This window comes from Vigna angularis, chromosome 3, assembly GCF_016808095.1.
Source record: "Vigna angularis cultivar LongXiaoDou No.4 chromosome 3, ASM1680809v1, whole genome shotgun sequence".
Lineage (NCBI taxonomy): Eukaryota > Viridiplantae > Streptophyta > Magnoliopsida > Fabales > Fabaceae > Vigna > Vigna angularis.
In genome coordinates this window covers 13,926,625-13,942,185 of record NC_068972.1, presented here as the reverse complement: position 1 = coordinate 13,942,185, position 15,561 = coordinate 13,926,625, and the positions used below count along the sequence as shown (strand labels likewise).

Genomic DNA, 15,561 nt, shown 5'->3' with positions numbered 1-15,561 from the left:
GCTTACATTTCAATAAATGCGAGTGGGTACATTAACTAAAATTACACACACAAAAATGAAATATTAAGGAAAAATAATTAATAATATTTTCAACTTGAAATTATGAAGTAAAAATACAAAAATGTTATATAATTTCCACTTATTCATTTAAAGTATTATATATGTATATATAATTCATATAGAACATTCATGGTCGATTATAATAGTTGATTGTGTATTTTTTTTCCATTTTTTTTATTTTTTATTTAAAAATAATAAATAAATTTATTGATAACAAATAATATCAACACACTTTTACTCATTTCTAGTCTTTTTTAAATTTTTTTTAATATTTTTGACTTTTTTTACTTTCTATCTCACCATTAGGTAATAAACTATATTAATTTTTTAATTAAGTTTTAAGTTTATGAAAAATTTATTTGTTTTTAAATGAATTTGATATAAAAAAAATTCTCTGTTGAGTATTCAAATTTTTTATATTTTTAATTGACTATTTATCTTTAAATTTTGTTTTTATAATGTGACTAATATCTTTTTCGTTGATTATTTTCATCTCTAGTATAAAATAATAAATGAGTTTTGTCATAAATATCATGATCTTAAATTCCCATATTTCTTAAAACGCAAGACTAAAGGAGAGATGTAACATCCCAAAAGTATAATATAATTATATAATAGAGTTATCACATAAAATAATATAATAGATCAGTCATCTACTAATTAATAAAGTATTTTTTATCAAAAATGATTATAAAATTAAAACTTTACAGAAAAACCCTAACAACCAAAACTATAAACACAACCGATCGGTCCAAATTCAAATCTTCCCATGATCGATCGGTCCTAATCTACACCGCTGGGTCCTCTCCATCCAGTGCCTGCTCCACCGAAATTTCAGAATCCTTTGCTCACATCCACCGGATGATCATTGCACACAAGAAAATACCGAACGGGCAACATAACAAAACAGAAAGTAAGGGTAAGCTAATGTAACTTTAAAAAAATCATATGAACATACAATATAAACACACCGAATAGATAAAATCATTAAACACAAGTAGAAAAACATATAACACATATTGACCGACCACTTTAACTGACCGTCCAGACTAATATGAATATGTAGCTTTTGGCCGTTCGTGCACTCGTGGGTGTAGTAACTGGAAACCCATCAGCTGCCACACGAGGTTAACCCGTTATCACTCACCGTAGGACCCCCCCTCGGTTAGGGCCTCTTGTTATTCTCACGACATGACTTACTCATCTTTACTTGAGACTTGGTAATCATTAGAATGTCAAGATGAACGCCGTAGATTTCGCTATCCATACTCATACTATACCACCACTTTGCTTATCCGATCACTGAGACATTCCTCCTTGGAATTCTCTTTCATACCATTTGAAACATCATACTTTATGGGAATTCTAATACAATAGATCATACAAAATATATCACTACAACTCTAATAATCAAACTGAACCAACCAATGAAATCAATAGTAAAGACCGAATAACCTTTTCATAGAACAAAACCAAACAAACAACAACACAACCTCTGAGAATGACCGAACGGAAAACACTCACAACACGTGATCATGACCGAACGGTCCTTTAACAAGAATTGCTTGAATACGATCCTAAAGCAATTGAAGAGTCGAAAGCTAGAACAACCGAACACTTTGTGAATGTTGGAGACCGATCATTCTAGTACTACCTAAAGAACATAACCGAACGCTTATGGCTTAGACCGAACACCTATAACTTAGGCCGAACACTTAGAGTTGATATCAAATACTTAGTGTAAGACCGAACGGTCTTTCACTATCCATAGAACAAGACCGAACTGTCCACACTAGATAATGTTGAAGAACTGGCCAAACCATTACTGACCGACTACTAGAAATGAGATCAAATACTATGATATTCCTATTATAAAACAAGGCCAAGAACCAATATCAACCATACTTCCCAAAGAAACCGAGTACCGGTACAAGACTGATCGCTACTAAACCACACACCCCTCTAAGACCTATTGCTACGACTCAATAGAATACTAGTACAAAAACTGACATTATAACTAAACCGAATACTACTAAAACCGAACGTTAATATAACCCTAAGTCCTACTCAAATGGAACACGAATACAACACCAAACACTACTAAGATCGAATACTACTATGAAAATGAATACCTATAAGACTGAATACCTAAACCTGACCGAGCGGTCAACAACGAACGCTCAACATTCTGCATAATTCTGCATAATTCCGCAGAATGAAATACACACTACAATTTACCACAATTGAATATTTTTCTCAACCCTGAATTCCTTCCAAGATAGATATAATCTACAGCTCAACAATCACAACGTTTAACATGTCAAACAAACCAATTCGATCACACAAATATTCAATTTCTCCCACATGCAAAACCATCAAACCACGTTTTCATACATCATCAACAAAACAATTAAATTAACTAGCTTCCCTTACCTCAGAAAATATGAACAGCTTAATCCCAAAATTCCCAACTTGAAGCTTGCACCGAAAGAAACCCTATAAACACCTATAGATCACCGTTTGGTGAGAAAAGACCAAACATAGGACAAAAATTGAAGTCAAAAACAAGAAAAGAAATCTGATGAACACATGCAACTCGAGACTTGGCTTGAATGTAACAACAACCAAAATTTCGGAGAAGAGAATGAACTTACCAATTCAAAGATTACTTTTGATTGGTGAAGAAGGAAGCTTTTGACATCAAGAAAGCTCAGGCACGGCCTGATTGATGATCAGATGAAGAAAAAGTGAGTATTTCTAGAGATAATTTATAGAGAGAAGGAGGAGAAAGAAGATATCAAAAGGTTGGAGAAAGAACAAAGTGGAACATAAATTTGAAACTTTCAATTATATACCACTGTCAAAATCGAACGGTCCACTCTCTTGATACACTTATCTTTCTCTATCTTTTTTAATTTTCTCAGCTCTCACACAAGATAATGGAAAAATAGTAATTACATAGTCCAATTAACAAATAAATTAAAAAAAATAGAGATTCATATATAAAATATAAAAGTTTTAAATATTCAATAAAAAAAATTAACATAGACTCAACGAAAGATACCTATATTTATTATGAACTTAAAAACTTAATTGTTTTTCCGAAATATAAGTAATAAAATAAAAAAGAGATGTATTTATGTAAATCAATCTGAAAATTATATAAATGTCGTGTGAGGCGGAAACAACAACAGCTAAGTATCAATAAGAACAAATGCAAACAAATTTTAAAAAAATATTTTGAAAAAGACTAAAGTGGAAAACCGTAAATATCTCCGAGAATTAAGACATGTTTAAAGTAATTTTTAAATAGGCTTGTGTCCAAAAAGATTAAATCGTAGGAAAATATAACTAATTTGTTCTTTTGATCAGTTACAAATTATTTAGTATATTTTTATAATTAAGTAATAATAGTAATGAAGATAACAGTAAGCACTCTTAAATAATTTGAGGCAATAATAAGCAGGCACACCGATGGCGTGTATCATGACGGAATTTCTTAGTGTAGTGGATATATAGTTTACCAATAATAGAGGAACCCTATGATAGTTTGACATTAAGTAGTAACTGTTAATGCAGTGGAGCAATTCAACCTAAAAACTTTACCATTGGATTAAGATATAGGAATTGCTTTCTTTGTCCCCTGGTTCACGTCTGTCAAACTCGTTCCCTCTTTTAAAAAAGTTATTATTTCGTCCTCATGTGATTTAAAAATGTCAATTTATCCAAAAATAGAAAAATCTGTGTCAATAAAGTCCTCTCCGTTCAATACAGACTAACAGTGTTAAGTGACTGATGATTTCGTAGTAGAGAATTAAAACGTGGCAAAAGAGTTTGGTTTAGCTGGCAAAGGAGATCAAAACGTGGATTCCCGTAAGTGGGAAGAACCCCAATGAGGTTATAAGTGAGAGATGCATAGTGGGTCTTCATTTATCATGGTGGATGTCTTCTTCTTGGTTAGGGTTTGCTAAGCTTGGTGAGTTTACTGTTGTTGTTGTACTTGTTCTTTGTGTTCTTCTTCCCTCTTTGAGAAAGTATTGTTGTGAGGTTGTGTCCTTTTGGCGTTGGCTTAGGAAGTGGCAATGTCATTGAATCATCAGTGTTGTTCGTCTTGCTCATGGGGGAGCTCTCGTGCTGTTTCATCGAGAGGATTGGTTGGAACCAACATATGTCATTGTGGGGAGGTTGTTGTGTTGAGAGTGGCTAAAACAGTGAAGAACGACGACAAACAATTTTAGGGATGCCCTAATTACAAGGTTTGTTCAATGGCTGTAGTTTCATTTTTGTGATTACTTTATTTTTTGAGTAATGAAATGGTTGTGGTTGGATGTTTTGAACATCGGACTCGAAACGGAGAACTTCAATGATGCAATTGTTTTAAATGGCGCAATGAAGATAATTTGGATGAAAGGGATACTACTATTGCTAGACAAAGGAGAGAAATTATTAGTCTAGAGAAATCTGCTATGGTTTCTCAGAAATGGGAGAAGCAACTAGCATGGATGTTATGTTTTATGGAGTTTATTAACATCATCCTTGTTTGTATGTTGTTCAAAATTGCATGATGTGTTGTAATAGACAATGTGTTGTATTAGACAGTTTTTGTGATGTCGAAGTTCGCAATATTGTAATCGGATGTTTTTAAATGAATGACAAATCTGAAATTCTGCTTTCAATAACTAATTTGCAGTGTAATGTAAGAAGTGTGTGGATTTTTGAATGTTACAGTGTAATGTTACAATGATATAAGATGTAAGCAAAAGCTGTATGGACATCTGGTGCTTCATATAGATGTGCTTGATATATTTCAAGTGCAGGTCAATCACTTACTGTCAAAACTAATAGAGATGGACTGATTATACCTTACCAAAATCCTGCTCACAGTGATGATGTTGAGTTCAATGTAGTTCAAGATATCAGGGTAATGATTTATTGAAGTGTGAGGATAGTGTTACATTCACGAGGAATGAGAAAGCCAAATATTATCAAGACGTTATTGGTGGAGCTGCCAATTACTTTACAGGAATTATGGGAGATTTAAATTTAAAACCATTTGACAAATCTTTGTATAATCTCTTAGGAATGACAATTACTTTTAAGGTTGGAACTCATGATCACGATTCTTGTTATAACAATTTTATGGATAAGGTGTTTGTTCAAAATATTTCTTAGAACTATAGATTATGGAATTTATAATTGTCATCAGGTATTTTCCAAACTTCTGTTACACTACATTTAATTGACCAAAATAACACTTACTTTTACATTATAACAGGGTACAAAACATCAGAGTAGGACTGTTAACCCATCAGGGTACAACACTCATTCAAACCGAATAACGCAGTTTAACATTTCCTATGTTACTGTATGGTTTACAGTAACCAATACTTAGTATGTCATTTACCCCTGTGTCTGCATCACACTTTTCTTGTCTTTTGGTTCCTAAAGTGACTCAGAAATTACACTTCCAGAAAACACTTTAAACACACCATAAACAATTAAAAGAATTTTGTACTGAACCCTAAACACAGCATAAAGAAATACTTTAACCTGCACAATGGGAGATCACACAAAAAACACCCATAATGGGGGACAACAACCAAACATAAATAATAGTTAATGGGGGACAACCAAACAGAAATAATACTTTATGGGGGACCACAACAAAACCAAACACACACACGAAGCAAACACACACCAAAGCAACCATAAACACAACGAAAGCAATGTTACACGCACCTTCGAATGGACCACGAACAATGCGAATCGCACTTCCAAATATCCCACGAACAATGCGAAAAGCACTTCCAAATCACCAAACGCACATCTGCTTTCGAAAGCCCCAATTGCGATTTTTCACTCTTCGCCAACTCACAAACACTCTATCTCAAATGCCCTAATTTGATTTTGAAAGCCCCCAATTTTATTTCGTTCACAAATAAAAACCCCTAAATCAATTATCATTTTAATTTCCCCAATTCAATAACCTATTTCCATGTCACCCTACATTTCATTCCCACGTAATTACCAATATTGCCACTCTTTTGACACGTTTTATTTCTCAACTGCCAAATCATCAGTCACTTAACACTGTTAGTCTGTATTTAACGGAGAGAACTTTCTTGACACAGATTTTTCTATTACTGGATACAATTGACACTTTTAAATTACATGTGGACAAAATAGTAACTTTTTTAAAAGAGGGGACGAGTTTGACATACTTCAATCAAACTAGGGACAAACCAAGCAATTAAGCCTATGCTGAAGACAGAGGGTAATTATTTTAGGGAAGTGCATGCTGAGAGTAAGAGCAACTTCTAACAATTTATTATTTATTTTATTGAGCCAACATATTCAGTTATTCCAACATTGACTTAAGTTTTATACCTTTCTTATAATTAACACAAATCATAATTGGTCTTGGGTGAATGGTACATATAATTCGAGGGTCGTAAGATAAATATGAAATAGCTACCTAATTACTCTAAGAATGCATTCTTGTTTTAGACTGCATAATTTCTTGTGCGAATTTGTTTTTACCCCGAGAATTGCCAAAAAAGACTTGGACTGATATGATTTATGTGTCCTTTGGGAAAGATTTATTGGACCTTGAGAACAGAGAACATGTATCTTTGAAAACATAAAAGGGTGATCTTATGCATACATATATTTGGGATCCAGCTCCAAATATTATTTAATTATATATATTTTATTTTTAACTTAAAGTATTTATATATTTTTTATATTAATAAAATGATTTGTGAAATGAGTGTTTGAGTGTAGTAGTATTTTTTTATTCATCATTGAGCAATTTACATTAGAACTTTTTTTCACTCATAAAGGCAATTCTTCCTTAGGGAGTTTAATAATTGGAAAAAGAACTTTAAAATTGTAATGATGATGTCTAGCAGTAATGAAAACAAAATGTACAAATTCTTATGAAATATGTTAAGTAATGAAAATTGCAGAAAGGACTAAACATGAAATAATTAACTTGAATGGAGGTGTGCATTACTTAATGACTGAGAAAGGTATAATTATTTAAAACCATATTGAGAAGTAATAGTAAATATTTTTATACAAGTAGTCTAATATCAGTGGTTGGATTTATGAAGAAAGATTAACTGGAAGATACAAAACCAATAAAATCTTAGTTTAATATAAAAGATTTATATTATTTTTTATCTAAATCCTTAAGACAATATGTTAATAGTTATTCACTCTCATGATGTTTCACTTTTTTATTTTTATTTAATTAAGACTTAAACTCATACTTAAATTTTCAATAAGTAAAAATATAGAAGATGATGTGGTAGAAAGAATAGACACAAGAGAATTGTCACTTACTCTATGACCCTCGTCATAATAGTTTGTATTTAGGTTCCTCCAATAGTCAAACATTACTTATCTTTACCTAAAGCTGTTAAAATGGGTCACAACCTGCGGGTCAACCCGGTCCACAACGGGTTTGAATCAGGTTGGGTTTGAAAAAATTGTATTTTTTTTATGCGGGTCAGATTTCAACCTGGCTCATACGAGTTGAACCTGTGGTGAACCGGGTTGGCCCACCAACCCACATACCTAATTTTATTTTATTAAAATTTAATTTTCATTTTATAAAACAATATTTATTATTTTGTTTTTGTTTGAAAAAATTATTTAAGTTCCTTATTTTTAAATTAATTAAACACTGGGAGTGAAATTTGTTTAGATTTGAATTATAGAAAGTTTGTAATTTTTTTTATTTAAAAAAATTGTAATTAAGTGAGTCAGTGATCCAACCCGTTTACCCACCAACTCATAGTGGGTCGGGCCGGGTTCGAATTTTTCTAGCTCACTAATAAATGAGTCGGGTTGGGTTGGCTCACTAAGTGACCAACCCGTGATGGGCCGATTGAAAGCAACCTTGTCTCCTTAAGGTGGTTGAAAGGAAGACAATTCTCCCAAGTAACTACTGAATGTATCACATGTATTTGAAAATGGTGGGGAACCATCAATATTGCCGTAAATCAATAGACTTAAAATCACCATACCTTGCTAGTATGAGGAATAGAGATTTGTACCAAAACTCTACTCACGGTAGCAGTCCTGACCAAGACACTAGATTGGTGTCAGTAAATCAACACGAGTGTAGTTCCAAAAACTAGTTCAAAGCCTCAGTTTGATCATCCGTTTGAGGATGACATTGGTAGACAATAGTGTCACTCGATTTAAACATATGTTGTCATAATTTGCAAATGAAAACCGTGTTCCAATTTGATACAAACACTCTTTGGTATCCCATGTTACTTCACCACCATTTGCATAATGCTTCTCTCACCTTAAGACTGGTATGATCAGTCTATAATGGAGCAAATAGTATTTGGATAGTCTATCAATGACCACTAAGATATAACTATCGGAAGGAGGTGAAATCCGTAGCAAAATCTTGTCTGATATGATTTGGATTTGACAATGGGTGTAACAAACCAGCTGGGAAGGCTTCTTTAATTACCCTGGAACTATTTACCACATGACACGCTCAAGTTATTGTGCTGGCCTTCATTTTGAGTTGAAAATGCTTCACAAATTTCCTCATATAGTACTATTGTTTTATTAGTCGATTATAGTTTATTGTTTTCTCGTAGCGACAGTGCCTGTAAATCTTGTAAGCGTACAAGACTTTTGGTTGTAGATTTGACGCCCTCGTTTAATCTTGACCGTAAATTTCGCGATTAGTAAAATAGTTTTTTTAAGGAAAAGAAAAAGGCGGCTTCCCAAATTCTCATTCAATACAATGTAAAAAGTTCAAAAATAGATTAATCTGTACTGCAACCATGAGATCAATATTTGCTTTTCCAAAAATAATCATTTCAGATTTTCCAGCGCACCAAAACTTAGGAGCGAAAATAAAGGACTGCATAGACCTAAAATTTCTTTTCTACCTGTTTCGCTTGTATACTCTTCAGGGTAGCACAAAGTAATCAATGATAAACTTGAATAAGTGTACATTTTCATGTGACTTCGCAGCACACCAAGGGATATTATTCATTTCTCAGTGCAGGTTTCTGGAACTTCCCGTGAACCCACACTCTTTGCATGCACTTCCCTTTCTGCCGATTTATAGACTTAACACAACAGTAATCAAGCTCAAGCTGCAGAGTTTATAACATACAAGCAGAGTATAATATGTCAGAAAGACACATTCCAGACATTGAGACTCGTAAAATTTTACAGGAAGACTGACGAAAGATGGAAGGTTCAGAATCATGAACAAACATTGTAACAGTCAACAGATTCTAAACTCAATCCACACACTTAAGAAGGATTAAACTTTGTGCAGGAACACAAGTCATACTAATGTTTCTATTAGAATATAATTAGAAAACAATGTGTTATGTGCAAAAGTTCTTGCCCAATAAAAAGAGATAAGTACCTCAGTGAAGCCTGCACCCAAAAATAGGTTCCGGACAGCATCTAAACAAAAGAAATATGACCTTGTTCCATCTGACCGCATGTATTCCCTGAATCCCACTCGCTTGTCCGGCTCAAATCGAAGCATGGTCATATCATAGAGGCCTGATTATAGGAGTTAAGTCATTTCCAGCACCTTAGGTTTCTAAAGATCGACAGACATAAAGGACTACATATAACTAAAGATTTTCCTAAAAGCTCCACACAGTAAGTTTGCAAGTTTGTTTATTACCATAGTCCCTGAAAAAAACCATGCCTCCTGGCTTCAACACCAAAAAGCATTCTTTGACAGACTTTGGCATCCTTTCAAGCGGTACTGCTGATAGAGTAAAGATCTGACATGGCACATCAAAATGAGAGGTCGTTAATTTTGAACTTACAAAATTCAAACGAGTCAATGATATAATCAAAAGATTAAAGATAAAGTTGTTTGTGTATGCCAAAGAATCTAGAGAGCTAATATAGAATGATTAAACATCACTAAAGGCTAAACAATAATAAACAAGAAGTCTTAGAAAGTTAAAGTATGCACTAAACCGGCTGAAAAATAAGAGTCCCAAAGTAGACTTAAACCTACATAGGAAACAATTGAGGTAAGTGTGAATATGCGTATACTCCAAATTATAGCTATGTAGAGATATGGAGTGTTAGCCCCATAATGAAACAAGAAAAAGATAAGGGGCCTGACAAAAAAAAGTATGTTCTGGTTGCTTAACAAAATCCCATAGGTAGCAAAATGGGAAATGAATAGAATATGGGAAAAGAAAGAATGTATATGTTATTGGAGAATGAATGAACAACGAGTACTTCTTTTAACAAACAAAGAAGCAGCTGACAAATTAGAGCTACATGTAGATCACAAGGACGCCAGAAAATAATAGATTAAATTGGTATTAAAGCTTGAATGCGTGTGTCTTCCAAATCAAAACTATAACAAATATAGAAAAGGAACCTTCCGGAGCTTAATGAGAAGACAATCTGCAGTCTAACCACTTTCATAATCCTCATTTTCAAGAATATGTAATTCAAGATACTAAGATTAAGAAAGCAATTTATTTGCCTGAATAATCATAAAATATGATTTCATTTTCCCTTAACCAAAATACTCAAACATTGCCCTACATCAATGTGATTGCATTCTCTCATTCCACTTAGTAGAGATAGATAAAGTTGGGATAAAAAATAAAAACTTTAATTTTCTAAAATGACAGATAAAGTGAAAAAACATAAATATTCAAAAACACATTTTGCAATGGAGGGTCTGTCAGTTAACATATATTGCTGGGTTGGGATTCGGAATACGTTGTCAAAGAGACATTGTGAAAAAAGAGGCTTTTGAAATAATATATTACATTAAATCCAAGGTAAAGATTACGGCTCTAACACATTCTCATGCTCTGGAAGCACCATATCACTGTACTTAAGGTAATTTTAGAGGAGAAAAGCTCAGACCAATGTTACAAAATCTACTCCGCCAACACAACATTCAACTTCTTCTGATGGATATGGATTGGTAAAATGCAGTCCATTACCCTCTCTGACATCTGGATAGAAACAGAAAGAACCAAGTCTAACTTTTTATGAAGCCATTGCATAAATCAGAATAATTCAACAGCATAAAAAGTATAGCAAAATAACCTGACAAACAGTATGACTGCTTTTGTAAAAATTTATCTCGACAAGGGTCGCATGCCAACCAGTTTGGGAATCCACCAGTGGAAAGATCACAACAGAATGTACGGAAACGATGCTGAAAGGATGCAACTGTGGAGGCATCACTTATAATCTCGTTAGCCCTCTCAAGAGTCTCATCACTACAGTCGCATGCATAAACAGTCAAATCCTTGTTGGCCCTGCACAGGAAAGCTTCATAAGAATTAGAAAACAGCAAGATACAAAATAAAAGGCCATCCCAAAATGACCAAAAGCAAGTTGTTGGTTTTAATCTTCAAATTCGGAAACTACAAATGACCCAAAACCACTATCTTGCAATGGTAAACCACCAGCTTCAAGCAAAAGTTCAGAAAAGTCAATCATACACTAATAGAAAAAAATTCAAGATTAATTAACTAGTGAATTCAGGTGACCGTTTGCATAATTCATTTCAAATAAAATTTTGGTTAAAATTGTTTTTGCAGTGATTTATGTTTAGATTTTTTTTTCCTAAAAAGAAGTCAGAAGAAAATTCAGTACACAGTTTTTTATCCAAAGGCAAACGCTGAAGTGTCTTAAAATCACTTTAGTGGGTATTTCAACACTATTTGAGCTGCATCCAAACACAAACTTAATCTACTATCGATAAATATGAAATAAATAGCGGTGCGTGACGCAGATGGGAAAAGAGAAGGAAAAGGTGAAGAAAGAACCGTAGAATAGGAAGAGCAGTGCTGCCATTACCGCAACCAACTTCCAAAAGCTTAGAGTTTGGGGGACAGGAGAGTAATTCTGGAAACTCCTTCAACAAATAACGTCTCTCCTGAATGGTAAGAAGCAGTTAGGTTTGGGAAATTAAAAGCGAAAAATGCGAAGAGGAAAAGGGAAAGGACCTTGAAGAATCTTCCAGATGCGTGACGGAGGTGAAATTGCTTCCATGCTAGGACGTCGGATTCGGGTGGAGGAGACGATGACGAAGAAGACGCCGATTCAAAGTGGTAGGCATAGGAAGGGTTTGCTTCCACCTCTGCTCGTAGGTCTTCCCAGTGGAAGTCTTTGCAGAAGTATCGTGCTTCTGCTTCTCCGCTCGTTGTGCCTTTCTCCATTTGCTTTGCACCTCTTCCTCCTTCTACTTGTCCAATGGGTTTTTATTAAACCCATTTTGGTTATTATTTTATTTTAGATGTCATTCTTAATTTTTGATTATAACACTCATATTTTAATTATTTTTGTTTATATTTTAATTTTTTAATATTTGACAAGTGTTATTTTAACATTTGACAAATTCAGAATAACTCTTCACAATCTTTTTAATTCATTTTGAATAGGATAAATATTGTCCTGAATTGATCTATCTCAATTATCGGTTTGAGTTGGTTTGTTTCAATCTTTGACTCGATCTTATCCCTTGATTCAAATTGGTATGTGTTGATTATCAATCTTGGGTTGACTGCTCTTGACCTTCAATTTTGGTCAATTTATTTTGATCTTGGGTTAAATCAATCATTCTTGATCTTGGACTCAGTTTAGTCCATCTCAATTTTTGATCTGCTATCAACCTTTGGCTAGGGTCAACCCATGTTGACACTCTGTCTCAGAGAACTCATCTAAATTTTCAGTCTAAAACGACACATCCCGCCATCTACTCTGATTCTTCTTGATTTTCAGTCTAAGATGACTGACTCGATATATGATCCAAACTTAAAGTATTATTTTTAAGAATTACCTAAAGTCTTTTGAACAAATATACACTTTAATTCTAACTCATTTGAAAAAGTTGTAAGATTAGAGTTTTATTTTCCACTTCAATTAGGATCTCTTTAAAAAAAAATATTCAAAAATACCTTGTATTTGCCCTATGATCATAAATCAAGTTGACAACTCTAAATATGAAAATAACTATTTTTTATAAACCTGTCATGGATTAAAAAAAATAAGATTACCATGTGTTGTGTAATATTTTATATGCAAATGATTAAGAAAATATAAATTACGAAATACACTTAGAAAATTTGTCTTAAGTATATGTTAAATACACTTAATTAAGAAAATTTGTCTTACGAAACACAGCATTGAAATGTTAAGTATATGTTAAAATAATCTAACTTTCTTCATAATGTTAGAAAACAATTTTGTTCTTGTACCAAAAAAAACACAAGAGTACTTCTCTTAACGTGAAAATAGTATAGTAACTTAGTTATAATTATCAATACAAATTGTATAAATTCTAAAGTTTTTAGTAATATTATCAGAAAAGGATAAGTATAATAGTTTAATTTGTTATGATTTAACATGTTTTTTGAATTTGAGATTAAGATCCAATTCAATAGAATTTATTTTATACATATATATATATATATATATATATATATATAATATTTTACAGATTTTACTATATTGTTATATTTGAGTTTTACTAAAACTAGAGGGGACTATATCAGTTTTCTTTAACATTCAATTGATTAATATAGTATTAGTTGTTTTATTAATTATTGAATTGTTTGCTTCGACAACCTAATTCTTATTTAAATGATTAATACACATATACATCAGTTTTCTATTTTCTCGAAATGAAATTTTTAGTATAGATGCATCTTATTTTGTTTTCTACTTGATTATAACAATTTAATTTAACTACTACTCGTCACATGGTATGCTTGAAAAGTTCTACAGAAATGTTGTGAAAAATGAAGCACATATTAATCATTATTCGATGAAAAAGTACGAACTCTTTTGATAATGAATTGATTTTATGATTAGGGTTGTGAAAACAAGTTTCAATATCTGTCTCAACTTGATTTATTATGAATTTGAATTAGGTTAGGTTGAAAAAAAATTAATAAAAATCAATTTTGAATTAATTCAATGGAGTTGAACCTACGATGAATCAATCGGGTTGATTCATCCAGATTAAACAGTTATGATATATTAATAAGATCCGTTGATTTTATAAATTTCAAGAACTTCTGAAATTAAACAACTAGTAAAAGAGAAAAGCATTGACAAAATAAAATATTTATTTTTTAAAGAAAGTATATATATTTATAAAAATATATTGTTCTAAAGTAAAGTAATACAATGTCGCTACTATCCATGGCAAACAATAAAATTAAGCAAAACCAAGTTTAAAAGTATTCATTAAACATTTTAATGACCAAAATTAAGTAAAGAAGACAAAAGGAATATATAGGGGTGGGTCATGTCTGTAGCATTGCACTATGAAATATTTCCATTTCCGAACATTCTTCTCAGTTACTGACCTGTGTTTTGTCTCCATTATGTCTATTCTTTACCTAAGCACTCTCAAATTCTTATTCCATAACTGTACACTTCCACATACAAATCTTCACAGAATATATCAGTTTGGAGCACGTTTTCACCTGTCTCTTTCCCTAGGGAACTATCACCAAGTTCATGCGCAATACTTTTGAAATCACAAGTAAATATTTTTACCTCTCAAAAAACAATTAACAGTTCCTTTCAATTTGTAGTGTTGCACACTGTAGAAAGTTGTGTTTATATATAATAACAACCCGACCAAAAGATTCTTTTTTCTTTCTATAAACACTTTGATCAACAAAAATTCCATTTTTCTTCCTCTGACCAGTGCCCTTTCTATATATGCATAAAAAAATCTGACAACAAACCAACCACAGCTTTAACCAGTTTGATTCTGAACTACTGTGTTCCTTCTCTTCTTCTCTCGTGTTCTTCTGCTCAACTTCCTTTATGTCCATGGCATCAACATCCACACCAAGGTCATGTTCAGAACTAACTATCACAGTTGAACACAATCCTTCCAAATCACGATTAGCCGAGCTGGGTATAAATTCGTGGCCCAAGTGAGTGAAATTTATCAAGTCTTTATCTTTTATCTGTTTTCTGCCTTTCCTTTTTATTGGGTGTCAGAGAATTTCTTTTCTTAGTGTGTGGATGATTAACCGATGGATCTGATGAATTTTTGTGTATTTTCAGATGGGGTTGTCCTCCTGGGAAGTATATGCTCAAATTCGACGCTCAAGAGACGTGTTATTTTCTGAGAGGGAAAGTGAAGGTTTATCCAAAAGGTTCGTCTGAGTCAGTCAAATTTGGTGTGGGGGACCTTGTCACCATACCCAAGGGACTTAGTTGCACATGGGAGGTATCCGTTGCAGTGGACAAACATTACAAGTTCGAGTCTTCTTCCACCCCTACACCTTCCTCAAAATGTATCACTGATATCTGAATGTTATTTTATTGTTTATCGTGCTTGATATTCACTAGCAAAAGAATTTTTAATAAAGGGTTCGGGAGGGGTAGAACTTGAAACGAATATATATTAGGGTTATATATTATAACTATATAATATAAATGTTTGTTTCTAATTCAATATTTGAAGTTGTCTTTGCTTCTGTA

At 32.8% G+C, this 15,561-nt stretch overlaps 2 protein-coding genes across 2 annotated transcripts; one reads left to right on the top strand and one right to left on the bottom strand.

Annotated features, from left to right (window-relative positions):
• Positions 1-8,869: 8,869 nt before the first annotated feature.
• Positions 8,870-12,311, bottom strand: LOC108323082 (uncharacterized). Its single transcript, XM_017555424.2, has 7 exons — positions 12,060-12,311; positions 11,880-11,989; positions 11,152-11,366; positions 10,966-11,057; positions 9,746-9,848; positions 9,476-9,618; positions 8,870-9,194 (listed from the first exon to the last, which is right to left on the bottom strand). The coding sequence occupies exons 1-7, from the start codon at positions 12,270-12,272 to the stop codon at positions 9,084-9,086; spliced, it is 987 nt and encodes a 328-aa protein (XP_017410913.1). The 5' UTR covers positions 12,273-12,311; the 3' UTR covers positions 8,870-9,083.
• Positions 12,312-14,752: 2,441 nt separating this feature from the next.
• On the top strand, positions 14,753-15,561 carry LOC108323098 (uncharacterized). The gene is made up of 2 exons (XM_017555444.2): positions 14,753-15,008; positions 15,142-15,561. Exons 1-2 carry the CDS (start codon positions 14,896-14,898, stop codon positions 15,389-15,391), a joined length of 363 nt encoding a protein of 120 aa, XP_017410933.1. The 5' UTR covers positions 14,753-14,895; the 3' UTR covers positions 15,392-15,561.